The sequence below is a fragment of the Psammomys obesus genome, unplaced genomic scaffold (assembly GCF_907164565.1).
Source record: "Psammomys obesus unplaced genomic scaffold, mPsaObe1.curated_primary_1811, whole genome shotgun sequence".
NCBI lineage: Eukaryota > Metazoa > Chordata > Mammalia > Rodentia > Muridae > Psammomys > Psammomys obesus.
Genome location: NW_026596073.1, coordinates 26,257,674 through 26,282,700, shown reverse-complemented (window position 1 = coordinate 26,282,700; position 25,027 = coordinate 26,257,674). Strand labels below are relative to the sequence as shown.

At 42.2% G+C, this 25,027-nt stretch overlaps 2 protein-coding genes across 4 annotated transcripts; one reads left to right on the top strand and one right to left on the bottom strand.

Moving 5' to 3' along the window:
* Positions 1–2,515: 2,515 nt before the first annotated feature.
* Ndufb5 (NADH:ubiquinone oxidoreductase subunit B5) lies at positions 2,516–14,643 on the bottom strand. Its single transcript, XM_055625838.1, has 6 exons — positions 14,479–14,643; positions 8,738–8,826; positions 7,465–7,531; positions 6,151–6,212; positions 5,291–5,397; positions 2,516–2,710 (listed from the first exon to the last, which is right to left on the bottom strand). The coding sequence occupies exons 1-6, from the start codon at positions 14,600–14,602 to the stop codon at positions 2,590–2,592; spliced, it is 570 nt and encodes a 189-aa protein (XP_055481813.1). The 5' UTR covers positions 14,603–14,643; the 3' UTR covers positions 2,516–2,589.
* Positions 14,204–24,924, top strand: Mrpl47 (mitochondrial ribosomal protein L47). 3 transcript variants are annotated; one of them, XM_055625836.1, is made up of 7 exons: positions 14,204–14,279; positions 17,990–18,135; positions 18,582–18,642; positions 20,610–20,706; positions 23,126–23,256; positions 24,430–24,525; positions 24,699–24,924. In XM_055625836.1, exons 1-7 carry the CDS (start codon positions 14,227–14,229, stop codon positions 24,820–24,822), a joined length of 708 nt encoding a protein of 235 aa, XP_055481811.1. In that variant the 5' UTR covers positions 14,204–14,226; the 3' UTR covers positions 24,823–24,924. The 3 variants fall into 3 exon arrangements, with proteins under 3 accessions (XP_055481811.1, XP_055481809.1, XP_055481812.1); XM_055625834.1 differs by lacking the exon at positions 14,204–14,279 and adding an exon at positions 14,872–15,033; XM_055625837.1 differs by lacking the exons at positions 14,204–14,279; positions 17,990–18,135 and adding an exon at positions 14,960–15,033.
* Positions 24,925–25,027: the final 103 nt, after the last annotated feature.

Below are 25,027 nucleotides of genomic sequence, written 5' to 3'. Positions count from 1 at the left end.
TGTTTTGTGCCCTGGGAAGGACCTGCATGACAGTTATTAATACCCTAAAAATAGACTATGTGCTGTTCTTGACATATACCTAGTTTTCAGTTCTTAGACACTCTTCTCTCCGTCTTTCTCTGTGTGTGTGTGTATGTGTGTGTGACATGTGGAGATCAGAAGATAATTTGCAGTTTATATTCCACCACAAACCTGGGCCTGCTCCTAAGGACACTTGAGTTTGATGCCTCTATCTATCTATCTATCTATCTATCTATCTATCTATCTATCTATCTATCTGTCGATCTATCTATCTATCATCATCTATTTTTGCAGAGCTGAGAATTGGATATAGGGCATCAATACATCTTAATTTTTCAAAGTTTATCACTGAACCAAAGAAAAAAAAAGAGTTGGAAAAACGACCTCACTGAACTAAGTTTGTACATCCAAGGTTTACAAAACAGATATGTCCCAGGTGCAGACATGGTCCTTCCTTCCTAAGACTGGCTGCTTTCTTACTGGTGCTACTGTTTGAACCCAGGGCCTTCAGTGGGGTAAACACACACTCACCTCAGATCCATATCTTAAGTCTCCAGCATATGTGTTTATTTTTAGATCCTTTTAGAAGACTGATGTAGAGCTAAGGATATGAGAAAAAAAAAAAAATGGCAGAGTGCTGGCCCAGAACACATGAAGCCGTGGGTTTGGTCTTCAGTACTATGCCCCTCCAAAAATTCCAAAAAAAAAATTTTTCACTCCCCTCCAAAGAATGTAACTTTTATCAGATGTAACCTAAAGTGACCTACTCAACTTTTCAAAGCCCATTCCCTTAAGTTTAAGTGAGGGTCATGACATGTGTGTGAGTGTGTGTGTGTGTGTGTGTGTGTGTGTGTGTGTATGTGTAAGCACAGTTCTAAAGAGTTAGATGAAATATGCTAGTTTCCTATTTTTTATATACTAGACTTGATGACAGCTATTTCTAATAGGATTGTATTTTTTCATTGCCAAGCTTTCTTTGTGTTAGTAGACTATAAGGAATGATACATTCATCATATTAGTAGGATGGCAAAGTGAAACCTACAGGGGGAGGAGAGCTAAGAGGAAGGGAGGGAGAGGAAACTATAGTCAGGACATACTGCATGAGAGAAAATAAACAATAGCCCATAAGCATAAATGATGCCTATCGATCCAATATGCTCAGGGCCTGCTCCTTCTTTCCTATTTCTCCTACAAACCAGTCTGTACAAGCAGGGGATGGAGACCTTATGTCCTTCTCTCAATCTATAGGAAGAATTGTGAGATGGTAATTTCAAATGCATAGGTAACCCTCATAAAAAAAAAAAAAAAAAAAAAAAACTTTGGGGTGGTGGAAAGTGGCCACCCCCTTCTGGGAAAACAAGGAGCTGCCAGCACTCCAGACATCCTGTGGATGTCAGGTGCAGGTAGCATGACAAGCAGGCCCATGGCCTTTCATTTCACCTATTCATTTAGGTAGCAAAAGACACTTTCCTATTTGGCCAAGAACAGCACCTGGAAAACCACTGGCTTGAATCTACACAGTGTGAGTTCACTTCAGTCAATGAAGAGCAGATACAAAGAAAGGCCCTCTTGAGTTTGAAGAAAACAAACACTGGAAACAAAAGCTACTTTTGTATACACTGAAGACACCTGAAGTCTCTAATCCTTGCCTGTAAAACAGAGTAGAAGACTTGATATGGCGATGTTGGAAAGATGCAGAAAGAGGCCATGTTTGGGGCTGTGCTCAGCAGACAATAAAGGCTTGAGAGATGACAGCCCTGAGTTAGCTTTCACTCACATTTCATGCAGCGCTGGAGACTAAACCCAGGCTTCATGCGTGCTGAGCCAGCGCCCTGCCAAGTTTCCAAATCCTCGGCCCTATGTCAGCTTTCTAAAAGGATCTAAAGGTAAAAACACACACTGGAGACTGCAGATATGGATCTGAGGTGCATGTGTGTTTAGCCCACTGAAGGCCCTGGGTTCAAACACTAGCACTGGTGTTTGAGCTGGTAAGAAAGCAGTCAGTCTTTGGAAGAAAGCACTTCAGTGTCTACAAAACAGTACTAGAAGAAAATGTAGTGACTATGTTGAGTGTTGGTGGGTCTGTGCTTATGGTTTTAAAAGAATGACATGCATCCCCAAATAAAGCAAGATGTTACTTGCTATAAACTCTAAGCCTAGTTTACTAAAACTTGGGTATTGTGGTGCTTACGTTTTTATATGGTTGGTTCAGTATTTCTTGTAAAACTTAAAATCCCAAGCAGTCCCAAATAAGTTCTGTCTGTAATGCAGTATACATACTATAGTTTCCGAATATTCAAAGGACCGCTGCACCTTCTACCTGCCAGACAAAGGCATCAGCAGCTTATCTACAGTGTCACTGTAGGAATTCACAAATTTCCAGACCTCCAGCTTTTATTACCACCCTGTAAATCTCAACAAATGAAGTGGAAAAGCCCACAGGGAATATATCACCTGGACCACATAGAGAAACAGCCACAGAAACACATGTGTATCACAGTAAAAATACAGAATATTTATTCATTTCTTTCCACTGGAGGAACACACTGTTCTTAGACAAATGAACCATCAGTTGTCAGGAGTCGCTTTTGGAGAATTATCAATGAACTCCTTTTCAAAGGTTGGACGCTGATACCACGGTCCATCCCCCCGGGAGCGCATCAGTTTTCGAGCTGCGTACTCCTTTAACCTGCACCAAAGGAAATAATAGTGGTGTGAAATATGGACACAGAAGCAGGTGCAGCTACTACGGCGGTCAGCACAGAGGTCCATCAGAAAACGAAACAGAACCACCACAGGACACAGCTACACTACCCATGGGCCTAAGTCAGCACACCAGACACGCAGCTGACCATCCATGTTCCTGTCCACAACAGCCAAGGTACAGAAACAGCCCAGCTCCCAACACAGGAATGGATGAAGAAGATGTGCGCATGCACACTATGGAATCCTATTCAGTCATACGGAAAAATGATATCACGCCATACGCAGAAAAATGCATGAAGCTGGAGGTCACCGTGTTAGATGATTAAGCCAGACAAGCATAACATGTCCTCTCCTGCTTGGAATCTAGATTTCACATATACTGATATACACAGATATACATAAGACACAAAAGCAGTTGGAGAACTATTGGGGCCAGAAAGGGGCCAGTGGAAGGGAGGAAGGAGGACAGGAAGAGATCAGCAGGAAGGAGATAGGATAAGAGGAAGTAAAGGGAGGTGAAGATGGATAAAGTACAATGAAATGTTTATGAAGATGTCATCAGGAAAGCCATCGTTTCATACACTAAAAAAAATTAATGAAAAAGAAAGAAAAAAACCTTACAATCGCAACTACAGATTTAATCACTGTATATGTGATAGTCTGGCTTTTATGCACACAGCCACATGGAGGCAGACATCTGCCACACATACAAGCAGAGTCTAGGACTCATGACTTTTATCTTCTTGCTTGTGTAGTTAAAGCATCACTTACACTGATCAATTCTCTCCATAGGCCCTGCTCTGTGGCTCTGTGGCAAAGCTTGCTCTGTCTTCCCACCTTTTTGATGTGGCTACAATTGGCTACAGAATGCCTACTAATAAGTCCACGAGAGAGTCCAGTGCTGCAGGGCGATACACCTGCCCTCTTGGAGGACCTGCTGCCCTTTGCCTCCACTGCTGCTTCCACTTTTAGGAAAGGGAACTTCTCCACAGGAAGTAGAATCCCCCTCACCAGCATCAAAATGCATAGTCTACATTCGATATTTAGTTGTCAAGAAAAAAACAGAAAAATCAAAGTCAATGAAAATATCAAATCAGAGCCCCACTCAGCTGTCTCATACATCTTTACTCTGATCTGGATTGCAAAGATGTCTTCCCTACTCCACATCCAATGCCAGCCCTTGACCTTCCAAAGTCAAAGTACACATATTAATCTTTCATGATCGGAAACATGCAACTACGTAATTCACTTCCTAAGCATTAACCAGGTTTCTAACCTTATTCATGAGATGGTATACCTTTGCAGCCATGACTTAAAGAGCGTATTTACTCAACATTTTAAAAAGGACGAATACAATCCTTCTTTTCTCTACTCTCTCAAATATAATTACACAAAATGTATAACTATAGTAATTAAAGAAAAAAGAGTTCATAAAGTTGAGAGAGAGTAGGAGGACATGGGAGGAACCAGAGTGGAGAGAGGACAGGATAGAAATTATGTAAATATAGTACTCGTGTGGAATGTTCCTTCCTTTTTTTTTTTTTTGATTTGTTTATTTAAGGTTTTTCAAAACAGAGTTTCTCTGTGTAATAGCCCTGGCTGTCCTGGACTCACTTTGTAGAACAGGCTGGACCTGAAAGCACAGAGATAGGCCTGTAGCACAACACCCAGCCTGAAGCCAAAACTAAGGCACTGCCTAGACTGAGACAAGCACAGCAGTCAGGGTGAGTCACCACAGGAGAGCATTGACTGAGGCATGGGCTGAGCAATGTTTGTAAGACAGCTGTATCCACGTCCACATAACTTCATACTAGAAAAATATTTTTTTTTTCAATTTATTATTTATACATACAGTGTTCTGTCTTCATGCGTGCTTACATGCCAGAAGAGGGCACCAGATCTCATTAGAGATGGTGGTAAGCCACCATGTGTCTTCTGGGAATTGAACTCACGACCTTTGCAAAAACAGCCAGTGCTCTTAATCACTAAGCCATCTTTCCAGTCCCCTAGAAAAATAATTTTAACTGGTAAAAATTTTTCTAGAAACAAGTGCACAGGATTACATATGGTTGTTCTGTTATACATGGGATGGAAGGAAATCAACCAGGTTGTGGAGTGGGCTGCTGTATGCACAGAAAAGCTCATGTAAGAGTTTCTTTCCAGGGCTGGAGAGATGGCTCCGCAGTTAAGCGCATTGCTGCATTCATGTCTGGTGGCTCCCAAAGGCCTGTAACTCCAGCTCCAGATCTGATGCCCTTTTGGCCTCCATGGATCTAGACACACATGGCAGGCACACACACAGAGACATACACCCATAACCATTAAGAAAGAGACAGAAATAGAGAGAGACACACGGAGAAACAGAGAGAGATAGACGGAAAGAGAGACAGAGATAGAGACAGAGGGAGAGAAAGAAAGAGAGAGCACATCCTTTCAATGGCTGTCATCTCCCTAGTCAGTAACAAAGTCCCCCTCCTACCAGGTGAGCCCTGCCCCCAGCCTCATGCTTCACACAGACCTCTAGGTTCTGAAACTGTCTCTCTTCCCCAGCCCTTTCTCCTACCGTAAGTCAGCCTTTTCAGATTCAATCTGGAGGACAGCCAGGGTTTTTTCATAGTTCTTTTCAGGGCAATCAAAGAAAGTCCGAGCAAGCCATCTTGATATCGGATGCTAAGAGAAAATTTGTTTCCAATCAGTTACCTTTTGAAGGATGCTTTACTTTTCTGGGGCACTACTGTTTCAAATCACCAAAACACTCACATGCCAACAACTTTCATGTGTTTTGAATCACTCTGACCACTAGGTTCACGCTATTCTTACCCCACGTTTGAGATAAGCTGAGCAACGAAGTGGCAGCAGCTGACCAGTCTGCCTGGTTCTGAGCCTGTGTGCTCCCTTTACACTGCACTGAGGAACTGCAGCTCAAGGGCAAGACAGGACACAAACCAAATTCTACTGACCCAAAGATCTTTTGCCAGACTGCAGAAATAAGCATATTTCGTGCTTACTTAACCTATAAAGTTTACCATAATTTTTAAATGAAAAAAATTAAATAAAAATTTTTTAAATATTGTAGGCCAGAAAGATGGTTCAGCAATTTATATCACTTGTTCTTTCAGAGTATCTGAGTTCAAGTATCAGCACCCACATAGCGGCTCATAACCATCAGTAATTCCAATTCCAGGAAATCTGATACCCTCTTCTGGCCTCCCCAGTATCAACCACATATGTGGAGCACATTCATAAATAGGTAAAACGCCCAATCATATGAAATAAATAAATCTAAAAAAGATTTAAGTTTTTAAAATGTGTCATCTACTTGATGAAAAAAACCTGAATATAAAAACTATATCATAATTAGCTAAGACATTTACCACAACATTAACAAGATAAGCAAGAAGAATTTTAACAAGCTGTGCAAACCTTGTAATACTCCCAGTGTTCTGGGATGTAGCCTTCTGGGATTTCTGCAAGTTCAGCTTCACCTAGTGAGAGAATGGTAATGATGTTCGGTTAGCACTGAGAGACTGTGTCACCAGCTCCATACCAGCATTTCCCCAGCATACCCAGAAGCCAGCTGCTCGGGGTTCCAAAACTGCTTCCTCTGGTGTTGAACTCCCTGGGGGAAGATAAGGGGGTACTATCCATCTTCTAAATGGAAGGTAGGACCTCCAGCATCTCAGCAGAGTTGCCCATTTGGTTCTTAAGTAACAAGACTAGTGAAGGATGTACTGGTTTTTTATACTATTTTATGCTCTCCCATAAATCTACCAGACAAAATATTCTAAGATTAAAAAAAAAAAAAATCAGAATTTTAAGATTCTGTTCAGAAGACCTTTTGGGCATCCAATGCTTACAGATTCTAGGATGAATTTTAATCATTTAATCATTTCTCTGTGTGTGTCTGTCTCTCTCATTCTCTCTTCCCCACTCTACTGTATTCCTCTATTTTCCTAATCCAGCTTGTCAAAGCTCATTTTGGAAAAGAAGATCTGGTGCTTTGAATAAAAATGGCCCCACAGGCTCATCTATTGGATTGCTTAGTTACCTGAGAGCAGAACTGTTTGAAAGGATTAGAAGGCTTTTATAGCCTTGTTGGATGAAATGTGTTATGGGGATGGACTTTGATGTTTCAAAAGCCCCACCCCTGACCCAGATCTCTTCTTATGGATCAGGATGTAGCTCTTAGCTTTTGTTCCAGCACAATGCATGTTGCCATGCTCCCCACCAAGATAATAGGCGAATGCTCTGAAAGCCCTTAATTAAATGCTTTGTAAGCAAGCTCCCAATTAAATGCTTTCTTTTATAAGGGTTGACTATGGTTTCTCTTCACAGCAATAGAACAGTGATTAAGACAGGGGAGAAGGAAGATCAGGTGTTTGGAAGCCACTACCTATAGAAATGTCCTTCAACTGCTCACATGCTATTTAAAAGGTTCCAGAGCTCTTAGGAGGTGGGACCTGAAGGGGGGAAATAGTGACTAGGAGCAGTCTTTAAAGGTCAAGCCCACCCTGTTTCCCTGGTGCCCTTCCCATTCCTCATGGTAGACGAATGCCTCTGTGAAAGCATGACAAAATAAACCTTCCTTCTGTAGAATGTCTGATCACAGACATTGTGTCTGATCACAACAAGGCAAAAGTAACTAATGTAAAAGTTCATAATTTCTTTTTTAAAAATTTGTACATTTGTTTACAAATGTTATCATTTCACGGAGTGAGGGTTGGATGAGGGACTTACCAATAAATATGTTCACCAGCGTTATGCCAATTATAACTGGGATCCCAGTCAACATAATGTAGAATTTCTGTAAGGAAAACATAAAGGTTTCTCTCACGGTCTTCCTTAATTTTCTCACCAAAATTATTCTCATTCAATTTCCTTCTATCTTTGCTGAACAAACATAACAATTTGGGAATCAGAATCAAACCACTGATTTCTGTCACATTCCTCTAATTTAGTTTTTAGACACAACCATTTAGTACAGTATAATATATGTGAAATGACTTTTGACTTCTTCATTAAAGCACTGCAATAAAGAAAAGTCTGTATTAAGAACAAAGTGTAAAAACAATAGCATTTCGGCCACTGAATGGTCACTAGAGTTGGTCCTGGAAGAAAAGAGGACACTCACTAGGTGTGACAGCACACACCTGGGAATCCAGAATTCAGGAGGTGGAGGCAGGAGGATCAGGAGGATCAGGAGTTCGAAGGCAGCGTTGGCTATACAGAAAGTTTGAAGTCAGCTTGGGATACCATGAGATCCTGTATGAAATTTTAAAAAATTTTAAAAAAAAAGGAGGAAGGACCAAGGAGAGGCAGTGCACATCCTGAGAAGGGAGAGTCTCATAAGGCCACAACTCTGTTGATGAGCATCTCGGGGGCAATGACAGGGTCCAAAAAAAATTTCATTTCTAAGCCTCTGTTTGATATTTTTTGGATCAAGATACAGACAAACAACATTCTAAACAAGCAAGATTATTTACACTACTGATAAATGAAGGATATCACCTTAAAATCAATTCCCAGATAGCACTGAAAAAAAGATCACATCCCCAAAATAGAGCTGTTTTTTAGAAGTCTCTCAGTGAGTCTTTTGCTAATCCAAAAACTGTCTTAATGACACAAATAAGCAGTTCACTGGTTCAGCTTTTAAGAACTGAAAATCTGCAGGTTTTTCATGGTGTTGGGAGTGGACCACAGGACCTGATGCAGATCCACACTGAGCAGACACTGCCCACACGATCCTGCAGAGAGGAAACACTCATTGGACTTCAAACCGCATGACCCTGAGCAGGGGAATGGCTGCCACTTGACCTGCGGTCTCAGTGAATCTTGTTTTGAATATACAGTTCCAGCTACCTTTAAAAGGCAGTAGCAAATCAGACTTTACTCCTCAATCTCAGTATCCTCTGGGGGGAAAAAAGTCATTTTAAAGTGAAAGACATCTCCTAACCAGGCATTTTTCCTTCCTAGACATACTGTAAGAACTGTTAAGAACATTTCTACTCACCATTAATCTCAGAAAGCGAGCATCGTAATATGAAGAAGGCCGGAAGACGAAGAGTCTCTTGCCATGGTCCCCACTGTGCCTCACTGGAGCTGGAAATGTTAAAGTGTTTAGGGGTTCATGCAGGGGTGGCCAGAGAAAACAGAGGGATAGATGTGAGTAACTGTGCTTTGCCTGCACATCAGAGTGGGTGTGATGTGTTCCAAAGACTGACAGCCTGATCAAGCACAGCTGCTGCCGCCGCCGCTGCTTTTATTTTCTTTTACTGTTTAGCAGTAAGAGCACTGAAGCCCAGTCCTCCCTCACACATGCTAGTACGTCTACATCTGTAGAGCACTCCCCACTTTAACTCACTGTAGGAACACCAAGCCACCATTTCAGTAGACCTTAGAGGCAGGTGACCTTAGAGGCAAGGTGACAAGCTGCTCACCTTGTTTCCCCTACAACAAGCAAACATGCTAAAGCTGCATAAGAACAGAGGTGAATGAGACCTCCTACCACAAGAGAGTGGAAGGCAGGAAGCTGCTGTGACGCAGATGCATGGGACCAGAGGAGCTAAACCACTCTCCAGCAGGAATTTGATTGCTATAGACTACACATTCTACTGTGTGTGCGTGTGTGCGCGCGCGCACACTTGCAGCACAGATACTGGGTTTAACCCAGGACCTTGTGTATAGTAGCCAGGCATTTTACCACTAGGCTAAACCCCATCCTTCACACAAAATCCATTTGTAAGTCCTTTTTGACTAGGAATATCACCCTCCTCAAATTGAAGACCTGAAATGATTTCAGCCTTGTTAGAGATAAGTGGAGGTGGATGGTGACTCCTGGATGCTCTTCCTTTGCTCCAGTTCCCTGCAAGCTGACAGACTCGCCATGTGTACCCTGTGCCCAGGCCTGTATTGCTATGCAGAAGCTCCAACGCTATGCTTCTGCTCAGGTTCCTAGGGAAGGAACCGCAGTCATAACAGAAAACAAACTCTACCAAGACTCCTAAGTGGCAATACCATCAGATATAAGAAAGAATGGTGTCATTTATTCATAGTTAACGTCTGGACCTCCCCACTCCCTTCCTTTGGGACCACAGAACATCTATCTTGCAAGAAGCTGATGTTGCTCCATCATGCCTGGGTTTAACTCAGGGCCTAGTGTATAGTGGCCACGCATTCTACCACAATGTCCCTTTGACATGCCACACACCCAAGTAAGTGCACAATTATTCTTTGGTGTCAGCATCCATGAGGAACTAGTTCTGAGTCTCCTGAATACCAAAACCTCCAGATGATCAAGGACTTTCAATGAAACATCTGCACAATAACCCACAAACATTCTCTTATATACTCTAATTTCTAGACTGAAAATACTAATTACAATGAATGCCTTGTAAACCATTGCTATCCTGTATTGTTAGGGGAATAATAGAAAGAGAAAAGTTACAGGAGCAATTCATTTTTCCAAATATTTTCAAACCATAGTTGGCTGGATCTGAGGATTCTGCTGCATGGATACAGAGGATCCACTTCCATGCCATTATTCCTGTCACTTTTAACCATTCATGTTTTGAAGGTGGGATCTGTCTTGACTTTGGAATTACCTGCAGCTAACAGTCCTTACAGTTTACTATACTTACTCAGAGGAGAGAGTACACATCTTTCTCCTTCAGTCAGTGAACAGTGAAAGGACTAAATTATATGCAGCTTTAGTGAACAGTCATTACAACTGTGTAGCAAACATAAAAAAGAACAACGGGCACTTGGGAGGCAGAGAGTAGAGGAAAGACATAAGTTCAAGGCCAGCCAAGGCTACACAGTTAAGACCTGTATCAATGCCTCATGCCACTTTTCATAAAAATTACAATGGAAGAAAGCTTGGTCTGGCTACATTAGAGGAATATTGATGAGGTTAGCAAATTAAACTGCTTCTCTTTCTTATCACATACCTACCCAATTAACAATTACACTTTATTAAACATGCTTAATGACTGTTACTCCCATTAACTATCCTGAAATCTACTCCAGAGTAGTCAGCTTCCCACAGCCCTGAGGTATCTGATTGCTGATGTGGGAGGGCCATTTACTCAAACTCTGAAAACATTAGGATGAGCACAGCCTATACGCCCAAGTCGTCAAGAAATTATTTTTTTTTTAATTGTATTTTAGGTGTGTGTGGAAGGTGGTTGCCTGTGGAGTTCAAAGACATGGGGTCCCTCTAAAGTTGGAGTTATAGGCTACAGGCACTGGGAAATTAGCCCAAGTCTTCTGGGAAATCAGGAAGCACTATTAACCACTAAACCATCTCTCCAGCTCTCTCCAATAAATGATTTTAAATATGCAAATCACTCAGGAAAGTTATTTACAGTTTGCTGACTGTAATCAATGCCAAGATTGAGTAAGACAATGTAGTAATTTTCTGTTTGTGTTTCAAACCATCAAAAACTGGTCATTCCGGCTGGAGAGATGGCTTAGAGGTTAAGAGCACCGGCTGCTCTTCCAAAGGTCCTGAGTTCAATTCCCAGCAACCACATCATGGCTCACAGCCATCTGTGAGATCTAGTGCCCTCTTCTGGGGTGCAGGTGTACATGCAAGTAGAACACTGTATACATAATAAATAAATAAATCTTTAAAAAAAAACTGGTCATTCATTGTCTTTCTCTAAATTCTCAGTTAAAAGAACCATTTGAATTACCTGGGCCAAAAATCTCAGTCCATTTCCTTGCATCTGTCAGTCTTTCATCACTTATCAGTGACAAATTGATGATTCTAAAAAGGGCTAGTGAGGAGGCTCAGAAGGGAAGAACATTTGTTGCCAAGCTTGATAAACCTGAGTTTGATCCCAAGATCCCACATAGTGGAAGGAGAGAGCTGATTCTCACAAGCTGTCCTCTGACCTCTACAGGTACTTTAGCTCTGTGTCCAGGCCCCTCCTCCACTCCAATTAGGTCCTGATTAACTTCTGCCCCCTTCTCTCAACACCTAGTTCTTCCAAAAGCCCTATATCCAGACACACCAGAAAACCCACACACTACTGCCAGTTTCGCTTGCTAGAATGATTCCCATGTTCGTCTTACATGGGATACTCCTCACACTCCTTGTCTGAGTTCACAGCATTCTGTTCACAGAGCTGTTGACCAGCTTTTCTCCATCCTGAGAAATATCTGTGGTATATTTGCTTTAGAATGGAAAAGGAGTCAGTATCTTCTGTGCATGAGCTGGAAGTTTTGCTGCTTTGGGCCTGTGGCAAAGCATGATGGGTATTATGTGGCAGAACAAACTGCACACCTCTAGTGGCTGTGAAGCAGAAAGAGGAGGGACTGGTGCCTTCATGGGCACACCTTCAATGCCACAAAGGCTTTGGATTAGAATTCCACCTCTCAGAAGCTCAATCACAACCTACCAGCTACTTGGAAGATTATGGCAGGACATCACAATTACAAAGGCAGCCTGCAATGCACAGTGTATTCAGGATCAACTTGGGCAGCTTACTGAGGCTGCCTCAAATTTTTAAAAAGTAAAGAAAAAGAGGGATAGGGATAAGCCCAGGGGAAAGAGCATAGCTGGCTGGTATATGTAAGAGCTTGTATTCCATCAACAGAAGCAAAGAAATATGTCAATAAAATAAAAGGGTAAATTTCGTTCTTTGTGTATTTTCTAACTTGTTTTGAAAAGCCTATTGCATGGGTTCATGGTGCTAGAAATGGTTCCTACTCAAACACTTCACGACTACTCTGTAAGATGTCTACAATGATCATCTTTCAGAGAAGGAATGAAGATCTTGACAAGGTGCCTTTCACTTCCAAGAGATGTTGACTCAAGGTCATAGAGCTTTAAAATTCTACAGCCAGGATTTGAAAATAGGAAGCCTAGCTCCAGAGCATAGAGGATGGGGGAGGGGCCTAACACGCTTGCTGGGATACCCAAGGAAATGGTGGAAGAGATGAACCCCTTCAGCAGCCATGACACACAGGGTATGCCTGTGAAAGCAGCAATGTAGTGAAAACAGTCTCTCTTGGAGCAAGCAGCTAGTATACCTTCCCTGTTCTCACTGGAAAGGACATCAATTCCTATGACTGATTCTCTCAGAACTGGGTAACTAGTACAGAAAGGATCCAGGGAGTCGTACCTCAGTTTAGCTAGACTTAGTAAGAACTCTCTGGGGTTGGATTCAAGGGATCTCTACTGGGATATCTGGGACATTTGTAATTAAAAAAAAAAGAAAAGAAAAGGTCTCCAAAAGGATTTGACCAAGTAGTGTTTGATCAAGCACATCAAGTCTGCATGAAGTTTAAATTCCAGTGAATATTTTAAAAGCATTGATCCTTTCCAGCATATTCCAGAAGGTCCGTATGCATACTGCCTCATTATATAATGTGGCATAATTAAAATTAAGTTGGGGAAAAAAAGGGTAAAATATGACAAGATGTTTAGAGATTGGAGAGAATGCTTTTGGTTTTAGGGCAAATTTTTCAATTTCTCTGTATTGCACAAGGCAAATAAACAGTGTATCTTTAACCAAGAGGATTAAATAAATTAACTACTTAAAATGGTGCCTGGCACTTAGCAGATGCTCAGTAAATACTGCCACTATTATTGCTAACTTAATAGAGTGGTACATTACTTTTCATATTAATTGAGTCAGCTTCCTCATTTGCAAAATGAGGAAATAGCATTTCATTTACTTTCCAGAGTCTTTGGAGAAAAAAAAAAGGTTGAATATTAAGCATGTAGTATTTTACAGTGTTTATTCTTCCAGAAAAGAGAGAAATCGGGGGTCTGGCTCCTAGGATCTCACTATGGCTGACAGGACCCAAGCTCTTTAGCCCTCCTAAGCAGCTTTCTAAGATAACAGTGGTTCTCAGCCTTCCTAATGCTGTGACCCTTTAATACAGTTCTTCATATTGTGACCCCCTCAAACCAAAAAATTGTTTTCGTTGCTACTTCATAACTGCTATTTTGCTACTGTTATGAATTACAATGTAAATATCTGTGTTTTCCAATGATTTTAGGCGAACCCTGTGAAAGGAGTCGTGAGCCACAGGTTGAGAACCACCGCAAGATAGTAAATTTAGGATTGCATTCACGTACAGCAGATACAATCTGGGCAGAACTCTGCAATACACGCTCACTCACACCATAGACTTAAAAAAAAAAAAAAAAAAAAGAAACAGAAAACATTTTCATGGACCTCTAAAACCTCGTGAGCTCCACGGGCACAGTTACTACTGTGCCTAAATTGGGCTGTCACCTGGAACCTTTTGACACTTGTGTCTATGAACATCATTACATCCTTCAGTTCGCTTCTCAAGTCGCTTCTCAGCAACTTCCTATCTGCGGAATGGAACCGGCTGCAGGGCCACCTACCCTGATTCTGCCCTTAGTCCAGGGACGTAGCGCAAGCCTGTAATCCCAGCACCCGGGAAACTGCCGCCAGAGGACGTTCGAACCTCCGAGTCCTCGTCTCAGTAACAAAGAGCGTGTTGCCCTTGCGGACATGGATGACAGCTCCACGTCGAACTAGCCTGGCTGCGAGTGAGCAGCACCCGCCACGGTGAGTGACGACATGCTGCACAAACGCTGAACTTAAACCAGGTCATGCGATTTCTGCAGCAGCCCCTCACACAGCCAGCGCGGTGTCTCCTCTGGAAGCCCCAGGCCAACCATGTCGCTGCTCCTCCCCTCAGGGGCCCCAAGGTCACCTGGAAACGGCCCTCCCCCCTCTCACCCGCGTCTCCAAAGCCGGCACCCACCGACAGTCTTCGGAAAGCTCCGTGTGAGAAGATTTCCGACTCCGAGTCTAGCGCCGGCGCGGCGGCCAGACAGAGCTGTCAGCGCGGCGACAGAAGCCCGCTGTAGCAGGCTCATGGCCGCCATGGCTACTCCGGCCACGGAAGGAAGTAGGATGGACTACGGGGCCCGGGAGGGACAATCCACCAATAAGGGCGAACGCTAGGGGCGGCCATCTTGAGTGAGGGCAACGGCCGGCTCCTGTTCGCTTCATACGGAGACGCTCGAGGACCAAAGTGTAGGCGGGGGAACGCTTAGAACCTACATAAACTCTAAGGGGGATTAGGAGGTCGGGGGCGACGGCAGTTAGGGCGGCCATGTTTAGGAAGGGCAGAGCTTGTTCCTGTTAGCTTCAGTTATCGACACACGACAGCGGAAGTGACATTGTGGGCGCCTACACAGTGGGTCCGCTTTAGAAACATGGCTGCCGCCAGTGTAGTGGGTATTTGTAGAAGAGTGTCAGCGTTTCTGAAGGCTACCGGCTCCCTAGTAAATCCCAAGGCCCCTGCTGGCTCCGGGTAAGTGAGGAAAGGGAGGAATCCCGACTGCCTCCGCTTTTGGGTGCTTGTTGCAGTGTGCAACAGAGCTCTGGAACTGAGGCCACCTCGGAGGCAGAGGGTGTGACCTTGGAGTTGCCCACACTGGCGCGTCCCGATCTTCCCCCAACGGTCTCTTGTTGCTGCGGGCGGTGGGTCCGATGGCTTGGGATTTTCAGATGCTGGGTGTATACCCTGCGTATACTGGCTATTACTGGAGCTAGATGGGTTGTGCTGTGGAACGGAAGGCTTGGCCAGGCGTGGGCCGTAGACAGAAAGGGGTCTTTGTACCATAGGGTTCGGACGCAGGTGGTCCGGCAGATACTAAGTGATGAGAATAGCTGCTACGTCAACAGCAGGTATTTCTGCAAGTGTGAGAAAGATGTCACCTCTTCGTAGACATTTGCCTACAACGTGCCGAGTTGTATAATAGTAGAGTACCTCAGATTAATTGAAGGAAGCAACCCGTGTCGGTGGAATGCACAGCTGTCTATCTTGCATGCAACTGTTATCTTCTGTATTATTAGCAATACCTTGGGAAATTAGCTTTTTAAAGCTTTTGCAGAGTTGAAATTTGACCAAAGTGGCAAACCTGAATAAATAAATTATTTCTTCTTTCATTATCTTTTCCCCTTAAAAGTGAAATTATTTGGGACTGGAGAGATGGCTCAGTGTTTATGCACTTGTTCTTGCAGAGTACCCAAGCTGGGTTCACAACTTGACTCATGGTGGCTCACTAACGTCTTTAATTCCAGTTCCTGGTGATCCGATGCCTTCTTTGACTCTGAAGACATCAAACACACACACACACACACACACACACACACACACACACACACATTGTGCACATATACCCAGGAAAACATTCGTAAATATAATCCTGTAGCACTCATTTTGAAACTCTATTTGGAGTGTTTAGGCCTCAACCTCCCAACCCTATGTAGGAGAGAGAAGGTTACGGGGGGGACAGGGCCGTTTACTTCTCCCGGCTGTTTAGAGTCAAGGGGTTCTTTTAGGGCTATCCCAATCCTACAGCAGACACAGCCAGCAGTCTCCGTTCAAGACCTGCACCCTAAAGCATTTCTCTTCGTCTGTCTGCTCCAAACCACCACCCCTTCTGGCTTTCTGGGCTCTCATATTCATACCCTCAGAGTCCTAAACCACACTCCTCTCTGTGCCACACGTGGAAGGCTGACTTTTACCAGCTGGCCAAAGCCATGCCCCGAAATTAACAGGTGTGGACCAACTGCAGCCCAACTAAAATCCCTCACTTGGGATTAAAACAAGAACATATTTACATAACATAACTGAGTTTACAAAGAAACCAAAACTTTCATTACATAAATCTTAAAATTTTTAATGAAATAATTTTATTTGGTTTTTTAATAAAATGAATACCTGTCACTCAGAAGAGAGGCAAACTATTTTGAAGATGGTAAAGCCAGTTGTGCATTCCCAGGTGAACACATTGCCATTTCTTCTCTAATTGCTCAGGTATACACACTTCATTTACCATTCCTCCAGAACAACAGGAATGTTGATAGAGTTAAACAGTCAACATTTTTTCAAGATTTTTATATTTATGCTCTCTTTCTGCACTGTTTGATAGAGGTCAAATTCAAACTCAGCCCCAGGGACATTGCCTTACTAAGTAGGACCCAGTGATCCCACTCAGGAATATACTGCTATTACTTAGCATACAATCCAAAATACAAATAAAATGGCCCTATTAATTAATTTCTTTATTATCTTTCTTCCCCTTTTGTGGTCCCCATTCAGTTCCATCATTTTATTTTCTTCAGGATCCAATGAAGGATCATTTATTGCACTGGTTGTTATTAATCAAATATGTTTCTTTTTTTTTCTTGGTCGTGACACTGACATTTTGGGTAGAATATGCCTCCATTTGATTATTTTATCATGATTTCATTCAAGTCAAGCGTCAGGGATGTTGCTTGTTATAAAGCACATACCTACATGCCTGATGCCCTGGGCTCAGTCCCCCCAGTACACACAAAAACAAACATGGATTCAAGTCAAATACTCTTGGTCAGATCACAGCACTTGTGAAACATTTCACATTTTGTTTTTAACTCATTTTGCCAGCTCATTAAATATTGTTAGAAACATAATTTTCATGCAGTTGTACAATAGTTGTACATTTATGTGATTAACAACTCTTTGATACCACATTTATTTACTTTATGACGGCTTAATCTGACTATGATGTTAAAAATCTCTAGATACAGAATTATTGGATTAAGGGAAAAAACATTGTGCCTTTCTAATGTTGCTAAACTGACTTTCAAGATGGGTTGATCTGCTCATAGTTTTACTTGCTACATTATAGTTGAGAGTTACTCTTTCGGGGGGAAGGGGCTGGATGTCTCAGGAGGTAAAAAGTGCTTGTCACTCAAACCTGTTGTCCTCAGTCTGATCTGAAGAGCCAATGCAGTAAAAGCTGGGTGCAGGAGCATGTGTCTGCAATCCCAGCATTCCTATGCCCAAATAAGAGGTTAGAGAAAAAGAGAAGCATCCGAAAGCCTTCAAACCTGCTAACCTAGAGTATTCATCACAGCAGCAAAAAGGAGAAAGACTGGACCTCAACAGGGGGGAAGAGAACTGAGGACTGGAGGTCGTCTTCTGACCTCTACATGTGTACACGCACATGTACTCTACGTGAGCGCATGTACATGAATGCGTGTACTCACGCACATATGCACAACAGTAAATAAAAAGGTAGATTATATAATGGTGTAAATATGTTGTCTGAAGTTATAGGGTAACAATCTGTACAATTAAAAAGATACTTTCTAATGCATTTAAAAACCTTACCACTTCTGTGTAGAATTTTTGACATTGTAATAAAGGAATGCATCTTTCTTATAAAATCAAACATTATAAAATGTAATCATTATTTATTTGTGTTCAATTGCAGGCTTCCTTTTAGTTTGTTGCATAAGAACAGGCCACATGTCACATCTTTTCTCCAGTGTAAATTACTTCATACCACATTGTCAAGGAAAGGACTAGAAGAATTTTTTGATGACCCAAAGAACTGGGGGGAAGAAAAGGTCAAATCTGGTGAGATCTTTAGAAGGGTCTGTGTTGATTGATGGAGCCCTTCCTCCTCCCAAAATTATCCAGTTTAGGGTTTCCTGTTATCATCTCCTTTGGATTTTTAGATTTTTAAAGGTCATTCTTGTAGCTGAAATAAAACTTCCTTGGCTGGCTGGTGGGATGTTTAGAAGAAGGGTGCTTTAAAGTGCTAAGTAAATGAGGTTTGGGTTTATTTTAGTTGAGTGAGTGAGTGTGTGTGTGTGTGTGTGTGTGTGTGTGTGTGTGTGTAATAATAATAATAATTTGCAGTGGATTAGGGAATGAAAATGCATTTGACACAAATACTAGCAGTCTTTGCTGTTGTGAATCATGTTACAGATACAGGAACAGATTTCATTTTGAGGGTGAGTAATCAGATGGGCATAGATCTAGAAGCATCATTTAATGTCACACATTTCTCATTCTCTTAGGAGCTTCATGGACCTGCCAGCAGCTAAGGAACAAAAGTAATGAAGACTTACATAAACTTTGGTGAGTGTTCTGCATATTGAAACATTACAGGTTAACAGTGGGGTCAAACCTATACCTGTGTAATAAAGAACTGGACAAAGTGATTTGTTTTCCTGGTACGGTGGCTAATCATTTGAACTTTTCAGAGGATTACATTAAGGCGAATGTTTCACAGGTCAAAAGTAGTAGGAAAATTTAAACTTTTTGCTGTAAGTGCTGAGTCAGACTAATACCATTAAACCAGCTCAAAAATGACATAGGGACAGTCTTACACTGCCCTCCTTTTTTTCTCTTCCTCGCTAACTTATTGTTTAATATAAATGCTAACAGAAAGTAGACACTTCCTTATATTTATGGTCTAAAAGCTCTGATTAAAATGAACCCTGTTATCTGCAACTCATAGAGGCCTTAAACCCGAATTAGGACCACCAAAGAGCTAAGTTATTTTCCAAGGTAATAAAGCAGCAACCATTTACCAAAATATGGAGTTGTTAATATTAACAACAGTGACAGTGAGGAGGTAGAATTGAGAAAGAAGGCCTTAATCCTCTCAAAACTCTGCAACAAGTGGAAAATGGACTTACTGAGCTCCAGAGTTCTGTTGCCCTAAATACAGCCATTTCTTTTTCCTGCCTTGTTTGTTTGGAAATATTAAACAGAAGAAAGGGAATGTCCCATTTTAAGCAGGGTTCTTTTTTTCCTGTTCTAAAAGAACATTCAGAAGCTAATGTCTCCAACTAAAGTCTCACCCCTGGCTAGATGTTAAGGAGTCAGTCATAGCTTCTGCCTTCCTTTTTATTCTCTGTTTCATGGCCTGTTATCCTGGTGGGTTGTCTTAAAGGGTACGTCCATTGGGAATGTAGGTAGATTTTTTTGGCACGTGCCCTGCTAAGTCTTGCATTCTAATATTTAGCCCAAGACTGTTTTGTTTAAACCATACTTGTTTGGGGGCAGATTCAGATAATATCTGAAGCTTTTGGCTTCTCTTGAACAACTAGACCTCTGTGACAGCACTGGCAAGTCTGTGGAACAGCTCCTCACCTGCCTTCTGTCACTCAAGCCACCTCACTCATAATTGTTACCCACCTGGGCACTCTAGTAGGCATTTAATTTTTTATCCCCTAATTTGAAGATTGGTTCTCTTAACAGATTAAAGAATTATGTAGTGCTTACAAAAGACATGCATACTGTGGTTATTATAAGAAAGTAGGTTTTAGTAAAGTGCTATTCTTATGAGTTATCCATAAAGGTGATAAACCACTCTCTGTGTTAAACCAACATCTTCTGCCACTCCTCCTGCCAACTGTCGAGACCCTAGGATAAAGCTGCCAGTTGTTTGTCTCCCTGTTCTGCCCTCCACAGTTACTGCTTTAATTCTGAAACTGGTGTCTTCATGACACCCCCTACCCCCAGCTCAGCCAGTTCAGTGCTTTAGAGTCTGGCTGCCTTGTTCCCTTCCATCTTCATCTTAAACCCCATTACTAGGAAGCTTACCCTGGTCACCTTAGCTCTAGAGGAGGTGTCTCGTGTCCATCCCTTAACTGTTCTAATGCATCTCATCTCCCTAACCCAGGAAGCCACTTTGGACATAGCATGGCAGAGCTAGAGGTAGAATTTACACAGAGGTCTGAGATTTGAATCCAGTATTTGCTATGTAACCCATGATCATAATCCCCAACTGCTCTGAGCTGTCTGCATTAGAGAGAGGGAATCAGTAGTGCCAACCTCCAAAGGTTGTGAAGAATGATGCTCAGCACCTGGGCATGGAATAGCTATTCAGTAGATATTGTTCATCTTCCTTGCCTGTGGCTGATGCTTTTGGAACCGTCTAGCACTCCATACAAGATGCAGCAACTGAGGAAGATGGAAGGCAGCTCTTCATAATGGTACCCAGGTGGGGTTTCCAAAGGACTTAGGACTTTCAGGGCTTTTAATTTTGATGTAAGAAATCACTATAGCATAGCATCATGGCTTTGTATTTGGTACAGGTACGTCCTTCTGAAGGAAAGAAACATGCTTCTAACTCTAGAGCAGGAGGCCAAACGACAGAGATTGCCAATGCCAAGTCCAGAGCGGTTAGAAAAGGTAGGCTTGTGGGAGCCAAGACCCTTGCATGGGGTGAAAGCCACAAGGGAATGAGTACATGGTTCTTAAATGTCTTTAAAATCTTTTTTGTTGTTGTTGTTGTTTGTGTGGTTTTTAGTAAATTTACAGAGTTGTGTACACCATTCCAGCAGTTTCACTTAAGCGCGTTTTTATCACAAGTGTCACGTGCTTTTGCTCTTTCCTCATCCTCAGTTGCAACTTCCAACCTAGAGAGGGATATTTATTTTTGTTTCTCTTAGCAGCTGCCTGGGAGTAAGATTTCCAGGCTGTACAGTCTCTACCTGGGAGTAAGATGGCCAGGCAATATAGTCTCTATTGCACTGCTTTCTGAAGCAGCCACGTATGGCAGGCACATGCCACAGAGCCCAAGTTCAGTATCCCAAACAGTACAGCAGCCATTGCATTGTACATTCCAGCTCTACTCTGGCCCCTCTCCACTAACAGCCCGCTGCTTAGTGTGGAGTTTTTGTTCTTTTGCTCCTGTTGTTTTACTCTGACATGTCAGTGAGGGCAGAGCTGAGCTTTGAACCAGCTGTAGTACTGAGCCGTACCTCAGCTCGTTCACCTTCCCTCCCCCACATCATGAATAAGCATTCGCACCATACTTGATTTTATGTAATAGTAGATGTGCAGGAGAATTACATGCCCAGTACAGAGACTTCTCCCATGCCTTCACCCCGATTCCATGGCTTACTTTTCATTGGTAGTTATTCTATTCTGCCCCCCCATACACACTTTTTCTTGACTGTTTGAGAGTAAGTAGTACATTTCATGTCCCTTTAGCTACAAAACTTAATTATACATTTCTAAACATCACTTTATACATAGTCATTACACGCTTTTAAAATTAGGAAACAAACATTAATATGACAGAATTAATAGGTAGAATCCATATTTATATTATATCAACTATCCTAACAATATAGAATATATATAGTAAGAAGATCCTGGATCATGCCTTTTCTATTTATGTGATTCTTTTAATAAGGAGAATCAGTATTTGCATTTTATGACATGGATATTTTTGAAGTGTGTAGGTCATTTCCTCAAATTGGGGTCATTTGGTGATTCTCATGGTGAGGAAGACAGACTAGCTGGGCTACACTTGGACAAGTGATATTTATAAACTACAAAGTCTGTTTGAGTGAGGTATAGCCAACTGATATGTGCTAGTAAGTTGTTCCTTTTGACAAGTATTTTCAGTTTGAGAGTCTGTCTGTTTTTATTTGGGGATATCAGTTGGGTATCCCTAGCCTGAAATCCAAAACTTTGAACAGTGTAGTGCTGTTCTGCTCTACTGATGTACCGTGGTGTGAGCATCCAGTGCCCACTCTGTGGGCTCAGCAGCATGGACTGACCACCTCAGTAGAGCTCAGCTGGCCGTTCAGCCCTGCCCTGGCTTGGGTGGGCTCTAATGTCGGCCATCAATAGCCAGATTGAAGGACTTCCCAAAGGGAAGAGAGCATTGTGTGGAGCCTCTTGTAAGCAGCTGTTTTCACCCTGGCGTGGCCCGGCTGCCTGTTGTCAGTGTGATGTACATTCCCAGGTTGAGAAGGCATGGAAGGTCAGCTGCTGTAAAGTACCAGTGACAATGGGAGTGGCAGAAGTGTTGAGCATGAGCTGACAAGCAGGTCATATGATCATTTGATGAGCTGACAAGCAGGTCCTATGACCATTTGTCTGAATGTCACATCGTCAAGCTACATGGAAGTCTACCCTGCTCTTTTTGTAAGGGATGTTATAAGAAGCAAATGTGTCTAAATAGCGTACGTTAAGCTGCTGACGGAAACATATACCCATGTAATGGTGGCTTGTGGGTGCGCCTGTGCATGCGTGTGTGTGTGTGTGTGTGTGTGTGTGTGTGTGTGTATTTCTAACTCAGTACATGTGACTACCACTGTAGTGTCTACATTAAAATCAGCATAGAAATGTGAGTAAAAATGGAATAGAAGCAAGTAGAAGCTGTACAGGTATTTTCTAGGTATCCTAGTGAATCCTAACACTCCTTCCCTTCGAGAGCAGGAGTTGCCAAGCAAGCCGGAACACCTGCTGAGTATGCAAGGAAGCCATGATCCATCAAGGCCAAGCCTGCACTTTGCTCTCACAAAGGCAGCAGTGATTGTGGCTTCTTGTTGGCTCACTGCATTCTCAAACAGCAATTGTTAGAGCTGTGTCCACTCGAAAGCAATTAAGAAAGGCTATGGTAAAACTTCAAACAAGTTACAGAAAGTCACACTGAAGACACCCATGAACACACACCTGTGCCAAACAGGCTTACTAGAAAGAGCGGTTTCTAATTAAACATACCATAGATTCCCTACCTTGTAAATCTTCTTTAGTTCTTTTGGATGTAGTTGTAGGTGATGGCTAAAGTTAAAATGTCTTTTTCTCACCTCAGGTTGTTGATTCCATGGATGCCTTAGATAAAGTTGTCCAGGAGAGGGAAGATGCTCTAAGGCTTCTTCAGACTGGTCAAGAAAGAGCAAGACCTGGTGCTTGGAGAAAGGACATCTTTGGACGAATCATCTGGTACATGATTACACTGGGACTTAGAAGAGTGGAGATCTGTTGCCTTGTTCCCTCTCAGTACCTTGAAAACTCCTCCCCTGTGAATATATTTGAGATCTTATGTAAAGGTTCCTAACCCCTAGACCACAAAATATGTACCAAGGTTGCTTTGTCTGATAAAACAAATTCCAGACCAGCCAACCCATCCCCATGGGCTCTGGTCTTGAATCATAAGACCTTTCAAGAATTTCATGAAAGATATAGAAAATTGTGACAGAAAATCTGCCTCTACCCCTGTAATTTCAGATTATAAAACTCAGAGCTAATCTCAGGTACATCTATGCCCACCTCACCCACTAAGAACCTGGAACTCTTGAAAGTTCCTAAGCCACAAGGTCAGTTTGGTTGTCTTACTAGGTCCAGGATGAGCCCTGGACCAAGGAATGAACAGCTTACCTCCTTCTCGAGAAGGATCTGAGATTCATCTTGGACACTGAGGAATAAAGGACCCAGAGGATCCAAGATAAACTAACTCATGGGTGTGTGGTATCTTAACCACGAGTCAGCAAATGGAGAAGCTTTAGGTGTCTAGACCTTCTCCAAACCTAACACCTTATAAACAGCTCCCTCTCATTTGATGTGGAATCTCTGCCATCCTGTCAGGAACCATCTAAGACAACACAGAAAGAGAGAAATGGCCAGAACCTCACACTTCACTCTTCTAAGAAGCTGGGTGGTGGTACACCCCTTTAATCCCAGCACTCAAGAGACAGAGGCAGGCAGAGCTCTGAGTCTGAAGCCAGCCTAGTCTACAGAGAGAAGTCCAGGACAGCCAGAGCTACACGGAGAAACTCTGCCTCAAAAAAAACGAAAAAACCCTTCCAAGGATTAGCATGCAATTTTAATTGTATTTTTAATAATTTTAAAAAGTACATTTATTACTTTACATGTTTGTATGTGCTTTGGCACATGTGTGATGTCAGGGAATTTTCATGGAGTCAGTCCTGATTCACACATCCTAGGGATTAAATTCAGGTGCCAAGTACCTTCTTGCTTATCTATCTCACTGGCCTCATTTTCTAATAATTTTTAATTGGATTAATTTATTTGAGACCAATTAGAAAACAGTGAAAAACCTGAACTAAAAATTTATCAGATATTTTGTATAAAGCAATAACTTCACTTTTTTGGCAGGCACAAATTCAAGCAGTGGCCTATCCCTTGGTACCTAAATAAAAGATACAATAGGAAACGGTTTTTCGCAATGCCTTACGTGGATCGCTTTGTCAGGTAAGCATAATGTCCTTATAATAAAGCACAGGCATGTGACCTGAGCTTTCTACGACATAAGTAATGCATCTTCATTACTTAAAAAAAAAAAAAAAACATTAGGTTGAAAAAAAGCTCAAACATGTTTTGAGAAATGGAATGGTTTTGTCTAAACTATTTTGTTTTTATTCTAGACTACGACTTGAGAAACAAGCCCGCATTGAAGCAAGAAAGAAAGGTTTACAGAAAAAGAAAGAAAAGATTCTCCAGGCAAAGTTCCCACATCTCTCTAAAGAACAGATATCAAGCACTGTCTAAGATGAGATCCAGAAGTCTGGTTCCATTGTTCTTAAAGCACAGTCTGTCGTGATGTGAATGTTTCTGTTAGGCAGTTTATAAAGAAATGCTCTTGTCAACTGACATCAGTTGTTTTTCTGGGTAACATGGCATGTCCTCAATTCTACAAGTGATGTTGCTTCTTCCAAAACCAGGCAGAATTCAGTTTCGGTTCCCAATGAACAGG

Coding starts and splice junctions, on each gene's coding strand:
- Ndufb5 (XM_055625838.1), bottom strand. CDS start 14,602: ATGGCGGCCATGAGCCTGCTACAGCGGGCTTCTGTCGCCGCGCTGACA. Junction 7,532..8,737: donor CTCGCTTTCTGAGATTAATG/GTGAGTAGAAAT, acceptor TTTTCCTTACAG/AAATTCTACATTATGTTGAC. Junction 5,398..6,150: donor AACACTGGGAGTATTACAAG/GTTTGCACAGCT, acceptor ATTTTCTCTTAG/CATCCGATATCAAGATGGCT.
- Mrpl47 (XM_055625834.1), top strand. CDS start 14,936: ATGGCTGCCGCCAGTGTAGTGGGTATTTGTAGAAGAGTGTCAGCGTTT. Junction 18,643..20,609: donor GAAGACTTACATAAACTTTG/GTGAGTGTTCTG, acceptor TATTTGGTACAG/GTACGTCCTTCTGAAGGAAA. Junction 20,707..23,125: donor GTCCAGAGCGGTTAGAAAAG/GTAGGCTTGTGG, acceptor TTCTCACCTCAG/GTTGTTGATTCCATGGATGC.